Source organism: Amblyomma americanum, chromosome 2 (assembly GCF_052857255.1).
Source record: "Amblyomma americanum isolate KBUSLIRL-KWMA chromosome 2, ASM5285725v1, whole genome shotgun sequence".
NCBI classification, from domain to species: Eukaryota; Metazoa; Arthropoda; class Arachnida; order Ixodida; family Ixodidae; genus Amblyomma; species Amblyomma americanum.
Genome location: NC_135498.1, coordinates 216,192,605 through 216,212,560, shown reverse-complemented (window position 1 = coordinate 216,212,560; position 19,956 = coordinate 216,192,605). Strand labels below are relative to the sequence as shown.

At 47.6% G+C, this 19,956-nt stretch overlaps 1 protein-coding gene and 1 pseudogene across 2 annotated transcripts in view; one reads left to right on the top strand and one right to left on the bottom strand.

The window, feature by feature from the left end:
- LOC144122146 (small G protein signaling modulator 1-like) overlaps positions 1-19,956 on the bottom strand; it is a 202,067-nt gene that overhangs the window by 39,141 nt on the left and 142,970 nt on the right. Inside the window, 4 exon segments of the mRNA XM_077655710.1 lie at positions 9,138-9,262; positions 9,567-9,733; positions 10,771-10,917; positions 10,993-11,182. Of these exon segments, the coding sequence (XP_077511836.1) occupies positions 9,138-9,262; positions 9,567-9,733; positions 10,771-10,917; positions 10,993-11,182 (629 nt within the window).
- Positions 3,859-5,605, top strand: LOC144119403 (uncharacterized; annotated as a pseudogene). Its single transcript, XR_013312349.1, has 3 exons — positions 3,859-3,870; positions 3,917-4,068; positions 4,144-5,605. The product of XR_013312349.1 is annotated as an uncharacterized LOC144119403 (transcript).

Genomic DNA, 19,956 nt, shown 5'->3' with positions numbered 1-19,956 from the left:
TAGTCGATGAGGTCAAATTTAAAAAATCACGTCCAGAGAAGACTGGAGGATCTTTCTCAATGCACGCTGCGCACAAAAATGAACGCACACAAAACAACTCTTGCACAGGAAAAGTTTAGACCTTCTAGAAGCTAAGGCAGTGAGTGCAAGCTTTTACATAGTAAACTTTTAGAGTTACTGCACAAAAAGCAGCGCCCTACATGTAAGACGCTAGGCATATATGTGTTAGAGTAACCATCTCTGCGTCCAGATGTGTGTGCAAGCCAATTAAGCACAACACACTACTCTCGAGAAAGTGAGTGACAAAGCACCATGTGAAAATGTGGTGCACATTTTTCAGAGGCCCAATTTGGCCACCGGAGAGCAAGGACAGGCATAAATGCTAACGATACTCCAACATTTTTCAGATAATGCAGCAATTGCTTGTCCTTCGTGCATATGCTCCTTCTGTTGCTGTTGACTTTAACCATATTTTTTCACAGAGAGCTTCAGTTGACCCTTCCTTTAACTGCAATGCATGCCTGAGAGACATTACTTCGCAAGCTGACAGAAGAACGACTGAGTTGCTGCACCACCACTCCGCATTGCATTTAGTAATGACAGACACACTCAAGGTCACATGTCAGCTGCTTAGCATCTATTGCAGGTAGTACCTATCTAATTTGGCCCCCGTTAATTGAGAAATTCGGACTGCCATTGGAATCCCGCCAAGCTCCCATGTAAGTCCATGGTGTCGGAAGCTCGTTTATTCTGACTCCAGGTTCTGGCATCGGTTTATTCGGACGGACTCTTAAGCAGTGCCATATTGAGGTATGAAAGCCATGGCAAGCGATTGCCGAGATATTTGTTGTGAAGCCTGACCTACATATTACGCTGTTAGCCACGCTGCTGTGACATCCTCACAGCGACAGGTGTGTCGACGATTGGCAGGCCCCCATTGATAGGCAGAGTCCAGCCACATAGTTTCGCTTCTGGAACTTCGTCGCCAGCACGTGGCAACGGTGGCTATCAGCCGTGCATATCAGCCAGCCAGCTAGCCGAGCCTGTTGCTGCATGTTGTTAAGAAAAGTGGTTTCCTTGTTGCTGATCTTTTGTTTTCTTTTTCAAAGGCGTCTTGCCGCTTTGGCGCCGATGCGTGCTTCCCTCACTTCTGTACGTGTGGTATTTCCATTCTGCAGAACACTAAACCTCTATGCTCGTCATAAGCTGTTGGCCTTTTTGTGCCGAAGCCTAGTCATGCACAACACCATATGCGAAGAAGCTACAGTGCTATCACGTCGCACACTGAAAGAAGCCACAGAGACCCTTACCGTTATGGAGCAGTTCTGCTTCTGACAATCCCCGTAGATTGAACAAATTAAAGCATTTAACGTAACTGCAACAAATCGACGCTGTTATGCAGTTGCAATTTTAAAAGTAAAGGACGATTGCAAAGGCTTTCACTAAATAAATTCATTTTTGTTTCACATGAATGGTTTTTGGCAGTTTTTTCTTCTTTTTTTCAAGGAGGAAGCAATCGGGTAATTTGGATGTTTTTCCCACTCCCTTGAACTCCCAATTAATGAGGTTTTGCTGCAGCAGCACAAGGACTGGCCGGAGTGCAATCAAATTTGAAGGGTGGCTGGCTTAATTGCACCAATCTCCTACAGATGGCACCATCGATTACATCGATAATGTAGTACCCCGCTGCAAGATCTTGTACCAGCCACCACTCGGCAAGAAGAGCAACCTGCAGTTCAAATTATTGGTGGTGAAAGTGATTTTCACTTGAATTAATTACCCAATCACAATGTTTTATGCATCCTAGCATGATTGTGCTGATCAATACCAGAGTCCCTCAATACTTTTACTCGTCATGAAGCTTCGCCGTAGCGCTATGGGAGAGCGTTGTGCGCTGCCAGCGGTGGCCGCAGTGCGGCGCTGTGTGTAGCCGGGGGGCATCAGAGAGGCGAGAACGAAGGCGGCAGCTGCTGCCAGTGCAAAGTTGAATGGCATGCGAGTTCGCAGTTTTCGGTTTCTCCCTGTGCCGTGTCTCATAAAATGTGCCCTGGGTGTGCAGGATGCTGCGTACTTGTTGCATACCTGGATACTGCTCCAAGTACAGGAGAAATTATGACAAAGTGTCGATGTTCTGCCTGCCCAGTGACAGCGACCGGTGTTAAAAATGGAAGCGCACCATACCATGCCAAGAAACTTCTGGCTTCGGTTTTGACTCTCTGCATGTGCGTGTCTGTGAAAAGCACTTAGATGCGAGTGACATTGTACGTGCAGATCAATGGGTAGTTGATGGGGTGGTTGTGATGTCGCAGCACTATGTGCCAAAACTTTCGTCGGATGCCGTGCCGAGGATTTTCAAAGGCCTCCCTGCGTATTTCTCAAATCCGAAAAAGTGCACAGCTCACTCGCCTCGACAGCCTAAGGTTACCAAGCGTCGCCGGGAACCGTCAGCTGATCTGGAGAGCTCCAGCGCTGCACCGACGATGTGCTCGAGTTCGACGGGCGCAGATGCAACGGAGACTGGCGCAGGTAATGAAAGTAGACATGAGTGCGCCTTGTTGCTTGCATGTTGATTGCATTTCGGCACACAGGCGATCCATGAGTGAAATTTTCGCTTTTTTCTTAGGCAGTGAGGTGAACGGAAGCGGACGTGCAGACGCTGCCTGTCAAACGGAGGGAGCTGTATGCAGCTTCTCGTAGCTTAAAAAATTGAAGGCACATATCCGTTGCGTGGAGCAACGACTTCAGCGCTGCCAACTGAAGCTCGCCAGGGTGACAGCTCAAGAGACGAAGCACCGAAAAACTGTACAAAATTTGTGCAAGCTGTCAAAGCGTGAAAAGTTTATTTTTGATCAGTGTTTAACGAAAGTGAACATGAACTCGCCAAATGCAGTGCGGTAAGCTTCAAATAGATAGGCACATGGCTCAGCGTTTTATTTAATGAGATTTTCACATTTTCTCCGCTTCGCTACGAAAAAAAAAAATCTTTGCCAACAGGTACAAGAAGGAATGGCTTCATGACTGCATGCTGCTGAAGATAAAATGGACATCGGTGTACACATTTCTTTATGAAAATGGGTTTCTTCCCCTGCCACATCCTCGCACGTTGTACACTTATTTGAAGAATCTAAAAGCAGAGTTCGTATTTGACAAGAATTTGTTTCATATTTTGAGGGAAAAGCTGCAAGGTCTGCCTGAAAGGGAACATCGATGTATGCTTTCATTAATTAAGGTTTAAAAAGGTGACTAATTTTTATTTCCAGACACTTCACTTTATATATTTTCTTCTCTTACAGGAGTTTTGATGTTTGATGAAATGAGCGTGAGGAAGAGAGTTCACCTACGAGAAAGTGACATGAGGCTTCTGGGTAAAGTTGATCTTGGCGAATACACCAGGGAATCTGATCACTTCAAGGATGGCGATCACGTTTTGGTGTTTCTGTTTTGGCCATTCCTGGGCGGTTGGTCACAGACCATAGGAGCATTCTATGCATCTGGTGCTGCTCCAAGCACACTCCTTCCAAAACTCTTGTTGGAGTGTACTGTTCACCTTTGTAACGCTGGAGTGGCTATAGACAGAGTCACTTGTGACAATTCCACATCTAACAGGTCAGCTTTGAGCTCACTAGGTAAATATTTTACTGTATCGTACATATTAGTGGTATTAAATTGGCAAACTGTACATCACACATACCATGGCAATTTTCTTCAGCTGGAGAAATCAATGGATTGCAGACCTCTTTTCAACACCCATGTGATCCTGGGAGAACCATTTATGCTGTGATTGATCCACCACACACATTTAAGTGCATACGGAACAATCTGGTGAACAATTGGAACAATCGGTAAGCTCTTATTGGCATGAAGAAAACGGTAATGGTTTAATGATGCATTCACCTTTTTTTTTTTTTTTGAACAGCTGCCTGGTGACAAAGAACTCTGTCATTTTTACTACTCGGCCTTGCTGGAATATGAGGAGCAGCAGTCTGGGCTACGTGCTGTCCCGAAACTCACAAAAGCTCATATATTCCAAATCCATTTCAGAAAATGAGCGTGAAGCTTGCAGTGCAGGTATGTTTACATGCTGGTTACTGGATGCTTTCATTTGTGGTTAATGAGCCTTAGAGTATATTTCTTACTTTTCAGTTGCTGAGTGAAAGTACAGCTTCAGCCATGGAATTCTACAGCAAACAAGAGAACTGCGGAAAGCTTCATGGATCCACCGACACTGCTGATTTCACAAGGCGCATGAACAATTTATTTGACTGCCTGAACACTAAACGAACAGAGCAGATTCTGTTCAAAGAAACGGAACATATTGCAGTGAGCTGTATAACCAGGGTTCTTTGGTAACAGGCTACACTTAGAAAAAACTTTGTGCATCATGCAAAAGAAACTTTTTGTTTTCAGACTCTGGAAGACAACATTGCATGGCTCGATGCATGGTCTACTTACGTATATCAAACCTTTGCCACAGCAGCGACAAATTTTCTTCCTCAGCAAGCCAACTTGTGCTGCTCTCAGAATAACATTGCATAGCCCGGTCTCCCTTATAGAACATCTCCTTACTGCTGGCTTCCGTTACGTTCTCGTAGGCAATATTGGACAGGACCCTTAGAGGTAAGCTAGAAAGGTCTGCCTGTCAGGAAACGTAATGTCTTATTTAGATTACCTGTTGTGCTCGCTGCCACATTCTTATAGATATTGCATATTTAATGCTTATAGAGTGCTATGCGACGAATGAATGTTCTAGCGATTTTTTGGCGTAGCTACCAACTGTCCAGCAGCTCTTGCTTATCTATCGCATGCTGAGTGCCAACGCCTTGGTATGGCCTTCGAAAAGTCGAAGGTGAAGCACCAAAGTTGCTCCTCAAGTTGCAAGATATTGACTGCAAGAAATTGCCTTTTCCAACTCACGTAAGTTACGCATTTTTGTTTCGTGACGAGCTTATATGCAATTTTTCATGGCATATAAGCAACAGTACTTCAAGTTTTTTATTTCAGGTCGACACAATGGCTGTGCTCTTTTACAGCCTGCTGACTGCATGGATGGCAACAGTGGCACAATGCAGCCCATGTCTCCCAAGGAGTGCATTTCAGATCATCTTGCTGGCTACGTGGTCAAGAAGTTTGCAACGATGGCTTGCTTGTGCTGTGTCCAAACCTTAAAAAGTTCAACTCAGAAGCCAAATGATTTGACATCAATGAGATAAGGCTATGTGGAGGAGTTCACAGTAGAGAAAATTGCATGCCCTAATCTCTGCATTAATATTATTGAAAGCATATTGCATGAGAATAGAATTCCCTCTGCTAGCGTGGGCTAGCAGAGGGAATTCCATCACATTTTGTGGCAAGCACTGCAGAAGTTGTTCTTCTTTCTGAGATGCCAGCTGCATTTCCTCACCAGAAAAAAAAAAAAAAAAAAACAAGTCCAGTGAATCATCGCGCCGGTCTTGTCCAGCAAGTAGAGGGAAAAAGTTGAGTTGAACACGGTTAAACGGGAGTTATGTAGCTCAAAAAGATTTGTGTGATTTCTTGCTTTAAAAATTTTTGTCCTGTTCTCATGAATAAAACTATTGTCCCCACTTTCTTCATCTTTGACTTTGGAAATGGTTCTGATTTAGTTTACCTTATTAATGACGGTCTCGGCCATGAAGAAGAATTACTTCATTGTATTGATAAATTATCAATAACAGTTGCAATAAAAACTAGAATAAAAGCAGAATGAAAACTACAAAATACTGTATGAACAACATTAAAGGCAGATGTGGCATGGAGGCGCTGGAAGTAAAAAACAAAAAGCAAGAAATCCATATGAAACAGCATTCGGTCTTAATTGCTTATTCCGGAATTTGCATCATTGCTTCATTCATACTGACTGTAGTTACGAAGAAAATAAATTGAATAAAAGGAAAAATAAATGTTTACAAGCAAGTGTCTACATAGGAAATAGCGGACAGGCGTGGTCGCAAGTTGTAACCATTGCACTTTTGGGGGGCATTACGGCGGGTCCGAGTCTTTAAAGTGCCGTGGATCGGCTACTGAAATTTGCACTAAATGCTTTAGCAAAAAGGAATGTTTTATCACCATTGTATAATTGCATAGCATAAATAACATGCTATTATTTCTATCAAAATCCTCGTCCTAAAACTAGATTTAATACCGAGTCCCCTCAATCATCGTTTACACAAATTTCCTTCAAGTAGTGCAAGCACTGCCACCACGCAAGCAGGCATAGCCAGGGGCCCTGCGCCCATTGTCGGTGCATGTATGCGCACTGCGTCTCCTCGTACCTTGAACAGCGAACGGAAGCCCCAGCCCCGCTCCATCGGACCGGCAGGTGATCATCTCTGTCTCTTAAAGGGGGTTGGGACATCAAATTTTCAGGCCATAGTAAGCTGGTTATGGGCTTCCTCTGTATGTAAGATCACCCACGGCGATGTATTGGATGCAACAAGCACTTAAAACATATTTTAATTCAGCTCCAAGGAGTCCCTAAATGCTTTCTCACGACGGAGACCCATCACTAGCGCAATAGCTGGTGACGTAGAACTGTGGAACTATATCAGTGAATAGTAGTGACATCACAGCACAGTAACGTGACGTACTATGAACGGCGACGCGCGACATCGGCAAGGCGCTGCATCGGCGACTCTGCAGTCGGTGCGCTGATCGACATATACGTCTGCCGTTGCTGACGCACCAGCCGGCACCTTTTATTGGCGGCCAAGCGAAACCTTCACGTCGATGAGACAATGACTATAGTTGTTCTTGTATAAACCTTCTCCGTAATACAAATAAGCGAAACGAGCGACTACATTTCGTATGTTCACCCTCCGACTCACCGGCGGTAGGAATAAGCCTAGTGAGTCCACCGGGATGTCGACGATTGTGGAGAGCGAGTTCACAAGTTTCAGCGAATACAAATGGTTATTGAGCGTAGCTTTGACAACAGTGACATGAAATCGATGATTGCTTACATCTTAGGATGCAAATACATCAAGTGGGAAGCACCGCTGCTAGGCGGGGTGACCCATTCTATCGACCAATGCTGCAGACGCCCGCGGCGGCAGGTACAGTCGTAGGCATCGCTTGAAGGCAACAAATTAAGCCATTTCATTTATCTCAAATAGGCTCCGAACATATCTTTAGATAAACCCATTTAAATTTAAGTACCGGACGCATCGGAAAAAGCAAAAAAGCAGTTACGGGTCAGAAACGTCGGTCCTACGCGGTGTTTGGCTACAAAGCGTTCCCTAGGCTGGCGCTCGCATTCTTCGGCAATTCTTGGAAAGTTATCAAACTGCGCAAACAAGCAAACGCACAACTGGTGCAAAAGATTAAAGCTTGTTTAACCTAAGTAGAACGCAGCCTGCAATTCATGCCGAACGCACAATTCCTACCTGATGCAGATATATGTAAACAAAAGTAGCGCCGAGGTGCAGTCATCATCATGGGCGCATTTCTGGGGGAGTTATGTACCCGTGCGGTAAATTCCGATTAATTTATTCCGAAGCATTCATTTAGCGAATGCTTGGACTAATTGCTAAACAAGCAGCAGACACCGTAATCAGCAGCCAAGGGACCCTGAGCAGCACGGCTGCGCGGGCAGAGCGAAGTGAAGACAGAGACAGAGACGGGTATTGGTCGGTAGGAAAAGTGACGCATCGTGTCGCTGTAATGTGATCAGGGTCAGCTATGGGCCACCGACACAGACAACACTGAGCATCAGCTTCGGAGTGGCAAAGCGAAATAGAAAGCAGAAACCCTGTTGGCATACGCGGTATGCTGACAGAAATCAGCTGAAGCGAGCTGCATGGTTTCAGAACTAGGTGTCGTCCCCCGCTCGCTTGGCTTTTCTCACTGTATCGCAGTACCGACCAAGTTTGCTGGCACTTGATTTCCAGAGGCGCTGCTGTGCGCAGCATGTGCACGGGAGCAGACGACGCAGCCATCCGTGCGTCACAACTTTTGGAGCCCATGTGACCAGCGTTTCTGCTCTTCCCTGATAGTGACGCCACAGCACACCCCGGCGCTCAGAAACCGAAATAGCTCAGTATAAAGAATGCAATAATAAATTATTTACCAAACATATATGAATTGTGCAGCGTGTATCACGTGTCCTGGGGCTATACGCAACGTTTGAAACAAAGATCACGCCAACCAAAAATTTGGTGTCTCCACCCCTTTAAATACTAGCCAGGACATACCATGCTGGCGCTTGTCTTATTTGTTTTCGTAATAGGGACTTGTATTTCGCAAGCGAGGCCCACTGGCTTACTGCGCGATCGGTGGTGTCCAAGTTTGCTGAGTGTTACCAGGTTCGCCGGCCGCCAGTGCAGTGATAAACAGTTTGATTTTTGTCTGTGCCTTCATCTGCCCGGACACACATCCTTCTTTTTTTTTTATTTATTTGAACCTCAAGGGTCCCTGACGGGACGTTACATGAGGAGTGGGTGCAAGAACAGCGGTTAACAATGAATGTTACATGGGAATCATGACGATGACATGGCTTCCTCGGTGGCAGTCTTGAAATGGGCTGGATCAGGGATTAGTGCTAAGTCGGAGGGAAGGTCATTCCAGTCGCGAGCTGTGTGAACAAAAAATGATTTCTGAAAAGTAGTAGTGCGGGCACGATGCGGGATGACGCTGTTTGGATGGCCTGTGCGGGGTGTTCGACGTACTGGTAGAATGAGCTTGCTGTCACGGGGTGAACAATGGAAAAACCTGTGATAAAGGCAGAGACGTGAAATTCGGCGACGGGAAGCGAGAGAAGGAAGTTTTAGTTGGAACTTCAAGGCGGATATGCTAGAGTATCGCGAGTAGTATTACAGTAGTATTACTCCGGAGATGTATTTATTCGCATTTTTCAGTTCTGTTGTAGGCCACACAGCGCCAGCGCCGGATCCACTCCGATGCCCCCAGAATGGTGAGGGCGTCCTTAGCCCTCTTGTCCCTATATCAAACTTTCGGGGGAGTTTCATGGCCAGTAAAAGTATTGAGGGTCCTTCTGCTCAGTCAGCAATTTGCAATCGCGTGTTTTATGCGCCAGCTCTAGCTACAAGCTGGCACAAACCGGCCCCAGAGCACATGCTGCTCTGAGCCCTTTAGGAAAAATGGTGCCCTGAAAGTGTACTGACGTGCACATGACGTTGCGCAGCTTCTCGAGGTTGGTGGTGGTGAAGTACGGGTAGTTGCGGTCACAGCGCTGCACGTCCTTGTCGATGCGGTGCAGGTTGAGCGAGAACAGGTCCAGGAGGTCACTCTGCAAAGATATGTGGCAATGGATGTAGATGAGACCGTGCACGAAGCCGACCGTCTGGGGTGCACCAGAAGAGAAAACAGCCCCACAAAACAGGACTGCCAGCACATCACTTGCCTTGACACTTTCCAGGCCACAGTGGGCAAACATGATGGATTCAATGTGCTCCACTGAAAACTCTATTCTGGCATTTGACATAAATGCCACAACCTGCTCAAGCTTTTTGCAATACTGATGATTGCTAATTGTCCCTTGGTGAAGCCAACGCTGGGCAAGACGGAAAGTTAGCTCGATGTGGTTGTCTCACCGAGTAGACTCCTCCACTGGAAGAGGCCGGCGACACACAGCTGGACTCGTCGTCCATGGCCGGCGGCTGCAGGAGCTGCTGCAGGGGGTCAGGACGGGCGCCCTCCTCAGGCTGGCTGCCCCCAGGTACAGCCGTCCATGTCTCTGCAGCAGGTCTGTCGCTTCCTGCTAGTGGCAGCCCAGTGGATTTCATTATCAGCAAAGTGGATGGACAATGGAGGGGTCAGAGCTCTGATCTTTCGTCTTGTTGCCTTTTCATTCAATGGATAGCTGGGCATCCTTTTTTCATCCTCGAACATGTATTTTCAGTTTCAATTTGAGTTGTAAGTTAGAGCTCGTCTTGCATCCCTGCCCTGTCCTTGTTTTGTCACACTAAGCCTCTCTTCAAAACCAAGTCAAGCGCAGTCAAGGAGCAGAAGTTGTTCCAGAGGTACTCGGCAGCCTCAGGCATTCACTCGAGACTGCCAAGTATTACAGCCAATTTCTTTCTAGAAGAAAAAACTTCGAATGGATGCAGCACCAGTGTCAACTGATGGTTACCACATCTTTAGAGAAATAAGAACCAGCATTACTTAACAGCAGATGGGTGAGAAGGACACACTGCTGAAAGCCTCCACAGAAAGAGATGTGGAACTGGGCAGGCAAAGGCAACAGACTGCAGGCTGGTCAAAATCAGCGAAGCAAGGGGTAAAGGCGCCACAATATGCCGCTCATGACCACTGCATGCGCAATGTTTCCAGGGACATAGGGTTGAACAATGGTTTGAGCAAAGGGTGTTCCTCAAGTTTAAGTCATTCCTCTCCTGCCGAGGCAGGTGACAAAGATGGGGAAGGGGTGCAGTGATGCTGCAGAGATTGCAAAGCTTTTTCTATTGTTTTAAAAATTTCCATGGTAGTGTCAGTGCACAACAGAGTTGTGTTCTTTTGGGGTAAGAATGCAAAAAGCTGGAACATAATCCGTGAAAAATTCTGTTGGCCATGCCTGGCCTTCGGCATAACTTAGCCCAATTTCCCAATTTTGGCAACTTAATGCATTCGCCACAGCAAAGCGCACAGAATCGTATTCTTGTATCGAAATGGTTCAGCTGTCCCACTCGTCATTCAGCCAAGACAGGATGCAGGAGGATATCCTCCCGGTTAACACCAGCCGAGTAGAGTTGGGGCCCAGCAGCTGCAGTCCCACAGGGTGTGGAGGGGGAGACATACCAGTGTGGGCTGGGCTGTGGCTGCTGTCCACCTCCCAGGCAATCTCATCGTCCACACCCCCATCATGGGTGGCCGCCTCCATGGAGCCGCCCCCATCACTGCTGCCATCCTCAAACACCTCGTTGCTCAGGTGGGCATCCTTGGGGCCTGTGCACCGCCGGAGGGGCAACACTTAATTCTACCCCATAAATGCCGTGGGGCAATGCAGATCCTGCAGCTCACCAATGAGCGGTATCTCAGAAGTGGTGCTCTCGGAGGAGAGCTTGGCCCCCTCGCGATGGCGTACCATGGCCTCGGCAGCGAGCCACTCAGACAGGGTTGCCTCGTACTGGGCCTGTGCACTAGCATCTCGCTCGCGCCGTTCCTCGGGGACGCTCGACGGTGGGTAGTGGCCCAGCAGGTAGGGCCATACCTGGGCACACCCATGTCCCATGCTGACTCATTCAATTATTACATTGTGTTGTCATGAACACCTCAGCCAATACATTTCTACATGCAGCAGACAAGCCACAATCGAGCAAAAAGTTGGCGAGCACTTTCCAGTGACTTTTTCATACTCGTGTCCTCCTCCGTCTCGCTCCTGCATATGTGTGTTTAGAGATGGCTATTGGTTAGATTCTTTCAGGCATCATAGCCGCGGCCAAGTCAGCCGCGTTGCTCCAGTCGGTCAGAAAGCTTCGCCCCTCGAGGAATTCACACACCCATCAGTGGTGGGCCCAGTGGAGGAGTGCCGACCTTTCGGCATGCAAAAAATAACGAGAGGAGAGGGAAAGGAGCGAAGACATTGAAATTCATTGAAAGTCGATTTAGCCTACTTGACCAAATGCGAAGTATGTGCGCTAGCACGCCATGTTTCATTTCACTTTCAGTTAAAGGCTAGGGTTCTGTCAGCAACTGGGAACCTTAGTGGTAGCACACGATTAAATTTTGGAACCGCTTAACACACCTAAGAGGGCACTGCGATAGCAGTGTGTTCCACTGTGCATGGATGGAAGTTGAAGAAGATGACATGCAATGCACAGCTCGAGAGGGTGGCACTTAAAAACAAGTGGTGATCGGCTGTGGCGATATCATAGTGCTCTCGTGCAGTGGCCAGCGAAGCTGATCTATTTGGCAGCCGTGGGTTCGAGACCCAAACATGGCGCAGTCACGGCCACGTTTATTTTATTTCTGCAGGTCTAGCTGGCTTCAGACAAACAGGCAATTGCTTCTTTTGGAGATTAGAAGCCTAATAATATAGTGCACTAATAATATTGTTGCTGAAGGACAATCGTGAATCGGCATCCTTTAGCAACTCAGGTTTAACACAACTTTATCGAGAGCCCCTTTCAGAGCCCCTTTAAATGCTGGCCTGTTGGTTCGCTCGCCTTGATAAGTTTGAAATTCATTTCTTAGTCAAACGAAGGTTTGATAAAAGGCAGTAAGGCCTGTCGAGGTTCAAACTTTTCAGTACAGTTTAAAGCAGTGTGCAATGCAGAGATTGAAACTTACTGGGGGAAAGGGCACAAAAGCGAAACAAGCTAAGCCTATGCACAGACACTGAACCATATGCAAGCAGCAGCCTCAAAATGCAGGTCTTTAGGCCCACCATCGGGCGTTTGGAAGGATGGGATCAGACAACTGCAAAAGCTGCCCTTGCAGTGCTATCATGCAGTGGACTGAGCTGTCAAAAGGGCACACGCTCCAGTTTTTGCACCCGAGATTGAGCTTTTTGTCTGACCATGTCTTCTGGTATCCAGAAGTAAACCATGCCTTTGTGCAAAGTCAAAAATGGCAAAGAATGCTGCTGTTTTCTTTTTCCTCTTAAATATGCCCTGTCACTAACCACTGTCTCTGTACTAAGGATGAACTTTTCAAAAGCAGGTCGACTGACTGCACGCTTTGGGTTTCTGCAATGCAGTGTTGTCAAGGGGCTCTGAAAACTCTCACAAAGTTGACAGACACCAGTCCAATGGCAAAGGAACCTGAGCTATGAAGAAAGGGTCGCAATCCCTTGTGCGCACCCTTGCTTTCATTGCCCTCACCAATAGAGGCAATGTATGTACAGCGTGTTCCGTATTTATCGGTCCGGGTTGTTAAAAATTCTCCTGCTCAAACTACTGGCCTATTTGGGCTCAAACACCAGCCACAAGGCAGCTTATGATGGGCTTCGTTTTTTGTTAAGTAATTTAATGTCAGCACCTGACTGGATTGTCTGGAATCGGCAGAAAACTGCTGTTGGCTGCAGGGGTAGGTCTCACTTTTCTAGATGTCACAGCCTGTCAAATCGCCTGCTCTGCTCACCTCGACGCAAATTCTTCTGCAGCTGACTTTTCCACCGATTCCTAATAATCTAGTCAAGTGCCAGCGTCAAATTACTTGCCAAAAAACGTACACCATCGTAAGCTACCTTGCGGTCGGTGTTTGAGCCATACAGGGCAGTAGATTGACCAGAAGAATTTTTAACAACCCAAACCAATAAATGCGGAATGCGCTGTATACAGATGTCGGAAGGATAGCCAATGGAAGAAGGTGGTCAGAGATTTTGTAATTTACGCAGAGTTTTGTAATTTATGCAGATGACACCACTCTACTGTTCAAAGCCACGCACGCACAAGATCTTGAACAGCAAGCTATACATTGTCTGCATCCACTTTATGAATGGTCTGAATGCAATTCACTAATTATAAACACTGAAAAAAAACCAAGGCTATACTCTTTAGGCCTCGCAATAAGCTGATTTATTTTCCAGCATTTTTCTTAAACATTCGTTCATCGCTAACTCAAATAGTTCATGCAGTCAAAAATTTAGGGGTGCTCTTTAATGAAAACATGTCATGGGTTGAGCACATCGAAATGTTTGGGGACAAATTGTCGAAGGTTGTTGGTGACTTGTCTTGAATGCAATACTTATTAAGGCGAAAGCCTTTATAGGCTCATGACTCACCACCGGGGATGTTTTGTTTACAGAAAAGTGTCACAGCTGTCAATCAAACTGATGATGTCATCAAAAAAACAATGAAAAGCAAAAAAACATTAGAAATGATTGAAAATGGAAAAAAGAATAAAATGCAAAATAATACATAAAAAATTAAAATATAAATAGAAAATGAATTTAAAATAAAAATACAGAAATCAGAATTAATATTTACGCGTACTGCCGTCATGGAAAAAACCCGCGTTCTAGAATGTTCCATGCTTTCACATTCCTGCACATAAGCAGATTTAAGTGCCCTCAGAAATTTTACAGCAGCCTATTAGGCAGACGTTGTGCAATGCACTGTTTTCTTCTGTTCTTATTTATTGTTAATTGGTGTGGGGTACAAACATCCTTTACTAATATTAAACGGCTGCATGTACTTCAGAAGAGAATTGTTCGCAGTAGTAATAATACTCCACGATTTGAACATACTGAACGGATCCTTGCGGCACTTGGTATCATCCCAGTTCACCAACTGTATGACACTCAAGAAGTACTTTGGCTTGGGCTAGTTGGTTCATACGTAAGGTTGATTCTGAAGAAAGGACACGGAAGGCACAATGGATGGCGCCTGTTCCATTCCTTTTTGTGCCTTCCTTGTCCTTGTCTCTTTTGTGCCGTCTTCAGAATCAACTTTAGCTCTATGACACCATATGTTTAAGGAGGTACAAAAGTTGTATTTTAAAACACAGCTCATTCATGACACAGGTGTCACTTTTACAAGAGAAAGAACAGAAGTAGTATCCTACTCGCGCTCGTTTCATATGGGCTGTACCTAAACCTCAAACCAATTATGGTCGCCAAATGTTGTGCTATACTTTTGTTTATTTACAAAATAATGTATCGGACTGGTGCATACCCAACTATGTTGTGCCACTGTGATTTGTATGCCCCTTTTTTGCTATTGTTACTTTTAGTGTTCACGTGCTGTTTTATGCCGTATTCATGTATGCAATTGCTATTATTGTAATGTATATGACTGTTTATGCATATGTAACTAATATTTTGATGAGCTGTTCATGCATACTGCTGTCAACTCTTTGTAAGGTGCGCTGACCTCTGTCAAGCCTTTATTTCTGGCTTTTTGTTGGCGCACACAACATCTTCATGATGCTGAATAAAATTTAATTGAACTGAATTGACAGTGCATAGTTTACTGGTCAACCCTAGGTGTGGTGCACAACATCTCCACTTCTTGTGGCCCTGCTCAACAAGCGCAGGCCCGGTTTCTGCTTGACTGTTTGGCCCAGAGAGTGGAAAGATGATGTAAAAACAGACTGGTGCCCTCATTTTTTTCCACAATACAATGAGCATGGTAGTGCTTTTCCATCTTTGATGCTACTACTGCAGTGCCACGAGTAAGAGCACAGATTTGGTTTTGGTTAGTTTTATGGGATTTAATGCCCCAAAGCAACTCGGGCTATGTGGGATGCTGAAGTGAAGGGCTCCGTATAGTTTCGACCACCTGCGATTCTTTCACGTGCGCCAACACCGGGCAGTACATGGGTGTCTAGCATTTCGCCTCTATCGAAATGCGACTGCCACGGCCAGAACCAAACACGTCTTTTGGTTTCGCAGCTGAGCAAAGGCCACCACGGCAGCTCAGCACAGATTTAACTTGAAGTAGGAATTAAGAGAATGATGTTACCTTAACAAGACAGTAACGTGAGATACAGCAACAGCTGTTGTGGGGTTTGACATGGGGAGATAAGTACTTTCTCCCCACTCAATCGCGGCTGACACGGTTCAAAGCCGCCCGGACCCCACCCCGTGATCGCGTACGCTACCGAGCGCACGCCGACCACGGCGGGCCTTGCTCTGGGGGAACAAAGGAACGACACATTGGCTGACACAAACAGGCATTTATTGCTACAGAAACAATAACGCCAGCTAGCAACAAGGTACGCTAATGAATCAAGGACGTCCGACTCACCAGCAAGGTTCCGAGCGAAGGTTCGCCCGCGCTAGGGCAAGGGATATAAACTCCGCAGGCCGGACGGGACGAGTACGGGAGCCTGTCTCCCCGTCGCTTCTTCGCCCCGTCGGCGAAGAGCGGAGCCCCGAGCGACGCGTCCGATCAGGGTGATTATCCCGGCCCAAGAGACCCCATCTCCCGCGGGCGGGCTTCAGCAGTCTCCCGCGCAGCGACGCTGGCGCCCTCTCTTGCCAGTTAATGTAACTGGCAAGGGAACGCGCTCATCCTCGGGGTACGACTGCTGCTGCACGGTGCCTCGCGGGAAAGCAAACTCAGGGGGCTGCAGGGCAGGTCCCCACATCCCCCCAACCTTAAATAGACCCACGCGCCTGAAAGTACATGCTATGGAGGAGTCTCCTGGTCTTCATGTCTTTGAGGCACGTCTTGCAGCGGAGGTCACGCCGACAGCGTCCACGCAGACTTCCGCGGTATTCCGAAGGCGGCGTGACGGTCTCCGCTGGGATGACTCGTATGGCCCGCGGACTACCGTGTCCGCAGGCCCGCGAATCGAAGGCCGGTGGGAAAACTGCAGGCCAGGATCCTGCAGTAGTCGCCAGGGCAGCAGCAGCCGGAGGTGACTGCTGACTGGTCTCGCCACAGCTGCCCCGGATGGATGCGGCGAACAGGATACAGGCCGCTCCGTCGCAGCAGGTGGCAGCGAGACGATGTGCACCGGTTAGCAAGCCTGGGTGGCTCCACCGGATCTGCAAAATTGTCGAAACGCTCTCGGCGTGCCTTTAACGTAGGTCACGGGAGGGGAAACGGCATCCGCAAGGGCCTCGTGGCACAATGCCTAACTCGCTAGCAAAACGTGTCGGCGGCTGTGCAAACGCAAAGTTCGAGTGAACAAAGCCCTTTCTTGAGTTGAACGAGACTGCTCAGTTCGTGCGAGGTTACAAAAAAAACGGACGGGCAGCAAAGTGCGCCCCCTCTCAACGTCACGGTCCGGTGGTCATGTCTCTTTTAATGTGGTGCAGGCAGCTCCGAAAAGCCTCAGGCCTAACGACCACTCCGACAACGACCGTGACCACAAGAAAGACCCGAAACGGGTTTTGTGCGCGCAGCCGCGAGGAGACATCAGCTTTGTGGGGTGGTCCTACCCCGCTCACTGCACAAAGCAGCTTCTGAGCGGTCGGCGCCCACCGTATCGGACGGTGTCGGAGCGCCCGGTGCCGAGCTGCAATACCAGCGAGCTCGTAGCAGCACCCGTGGCCCCAGGCCACCCGGCTCCCGGAGCCGCGACTCCCAGAGTCGAAAAAGAGATAGTAGAGAAAATATATACAGAAACTCGGACCACCCACGCGGCTTCCGTACTCACTCGCTTCGGGCTCGGCGACTCCGCGGGCGCTAGGCCTCGAACTCCCTCGATGCGGACCAAGTCATTCTCACGAAGAAACTCCAGGGAAAAAAAATGTGCTGAGCATGTCGAAAAGTTCAAACATGCTGCAGCGCAATACACCTCGCACTCAAGAAAGCATGCCGCAGGTCCTAGCGATCAAAATTCACTCTAGGCCTAGCACTTGTCAAGTCCGGACAAAGAGCGTTCCTCGAACCGAACCGACAGTCGTCCAATGTTCCAAGAGCAGGCCCCACGTTGGGCGCCAGATGTGGGGTTTGACATGGGGAGATAAGTACTTTCTCCCCACTCAATCGCGGCTGACACGGTTCAAAGCCGCCCGGACCCCACCCCGTGATCGCGTACGCTACCGAGCGCACGCCGACCACGGCGGGCCTTGCTCTGGGGGAACAAAGGAACGACACATTGGCTGACACAAACAGGCATTTATTGCTACAGAAACAATAACGCCAGCTAGCAACAAGGTAGGCTAATGAATCAAGGACGTCCGACTCACCAGCAAGGTTCCGAGCGAAGGTTCGCCCGCGCTAGGGCAAGGGATATAAACTCCGCAGGCCGGACGGGACGAGTACGGGAGCCTGTCTCCCCGTCGCTTCTTCGCCCCGTCGGCGAAGAGCGGAGCCCCGAGCGACGCGTCCGATCAGGGTGATTATCCCGGCCCAAGAGACCCCATCTCCCGCGGGCGGGCTTCAGCAGTCTCCCGCGCAGCGACGCTGGCGCCCTCTCTTGCCAGTTAATGTAACTGGCAAGGGAACGCGCTCATCCTCGGGGTACGACTGCTGCTGCACGGTGCCTCGCGGGAAAGCAAACTCAGGGGGCTGCAGGGCAGGTCCCCACACTGTTAAGGTGCAGTGTTTAGGTAGAGAATACGAGAATTGGTAAAACTCCTCCTTGCTGTGGCAACCACCCTCTGCTTGCATTTTCCGCTCCTACCATACCTTCTTCATTGCACGGTAGCCCCCCTCCGGTTAAGCCTTGCTATGCTCTCACCACAGACCCTCCTTCTTGCAGAGTAAACACCCTTCAGATGGTTCCCATGGTAACCACCGTCCTACGCTCTCACCATATCTGCCTCCTTTCACGGTAACCCTCTTCCAGTTTGGGATTACTCCGCTCTCATCACACCCTGCTCCTTCCATGCACTGGAAACAGCAGCAATGGCAACAAATTCAGTCCAAGGCAAGGGGTCCAGCTTCAAAGGGGCTGCCATTTTGGAACCTATGTCTGAAAGTACGCAACAGTCGCGCATGCTAAACTTTAAACCACGCTACCCCATATACCCATATGCCTATTTCATACTGGCACTGCATTCTGAAGCATCAGAACGTCCCCTGTGCACTCTTCACAGCTTTGGTAGTGCCGCAAGACACTACTGCAATGGCGTATAAAGACCAACTACATATCACAGCCAATGTTCGGTTGATGAAACCGAAACAGTGTAAAAGAAGAAATTCATTATAGATTATTTGGTGGTCGTAGGTGAACATCACGGGGTGATCCGTGTATGTTAATGTCTAACGTATCATTTGAAAGCAGAAAACATGCAAGCAAAAATTTGGTGTCTATACAGTGAAATCTCGACACAACGAACTTCATGAGACCGCGAAGAATCGTTTGTTGCATTGAAATATCATAATAATGAAATACTCAGAAATCAAAGCTAGCAGAGTAAAAGCTCGTCAATTAAACTCCAAAGGACCAGAAAAATTGTTGGAATTATCAAATGGCCCCGAAAGAACTGTCAAGAACTGCTTGCATCATAGTAAATTTATTTGGTGAAGGACTAAGCAATGGTTGCCTGACTTTGAGATGAAAACAGAGCAGCAATGACTATCTTCCCGTTTCCATCAATGCTTCATGGAATGCATACTGTCAGGAGCATTGAAGCAGAACTGCTCCAAAATGAGAGCCCCCCGCATCCTTCATGGTGCAACTTAGCGGAGCTCCACCACTAGCGCGCCGCACCCATCATAAGTGGCACTGCTGCATGTGTGGAGCCTTCACTGCAAAAACAGCTAATGGTGCACAGGAAGAATGAAACCATGAGAAAGAAAACAAAGGAAACGGGTCAGCGGTGCCAAAGCAGTGAGAAAAAAAATGGTGAAGAAAACACCAGTGATATGCCAATCAGAGTCCGAAACAGTGCTCGGCTGGGTTAGGCTGGCTGGTAGATGCTGGCTGCACAAGCCGTCGCTGGGGCTGGCGCGAAGCTCCGAAAAAGGAAACGGAAATTCAGAGGTCGGACCGTTCTCAGAGACGGGGCCGTTCATTCTTGTCATGCCTTCTCCGCTACTAAAACTGTCGGCACTTGTTCTCAATGCGGACACCAGCTGAACCAATAGTCAAGCACTCATCTCAGCCCCACATGAAACTTGGCAGTACAGTTGAATACACACGATGGTGAAAACAAAAACAAGACAAAAACAAGAAAGAAAACGCAAAAACCAAGAAAAACAAGGCAGCAGTGACGCAAGCCAAAAACTGAGCCCCTCGGCAGTGTTTTCAGCACCGTTAATCCGGAGCAAGTTGGTAAGGTGCCTTTACTATGGCTGACCAAATAAGTTAGATACGTTATTCTGAAGTGTTCTGTATTTTGAAATTCATGGTAGTGAGACATTTTCACATTGAAATTATAGGCATTTTGGAGGAAATTTTTGAAAAGTTAATAAATATGAAAAATTCGTAAATGTGAGGTTTAACGAGAGTTCACTGTAGTTCTTTAAGATGTTGAGTAAAGGTACTGTGCAAAATAATACAAACACTGATGAGAAGGGCACAAGGACGGTGACTTTAAGGTGACCTAAGCATCCCCATAGTTCTTTTTTTTTCTTTTCGGAAAAAAATGATCCTGAACAAAGCTGAGGATAATTTTAAGGAAAAATGTGAGCGTGCTCG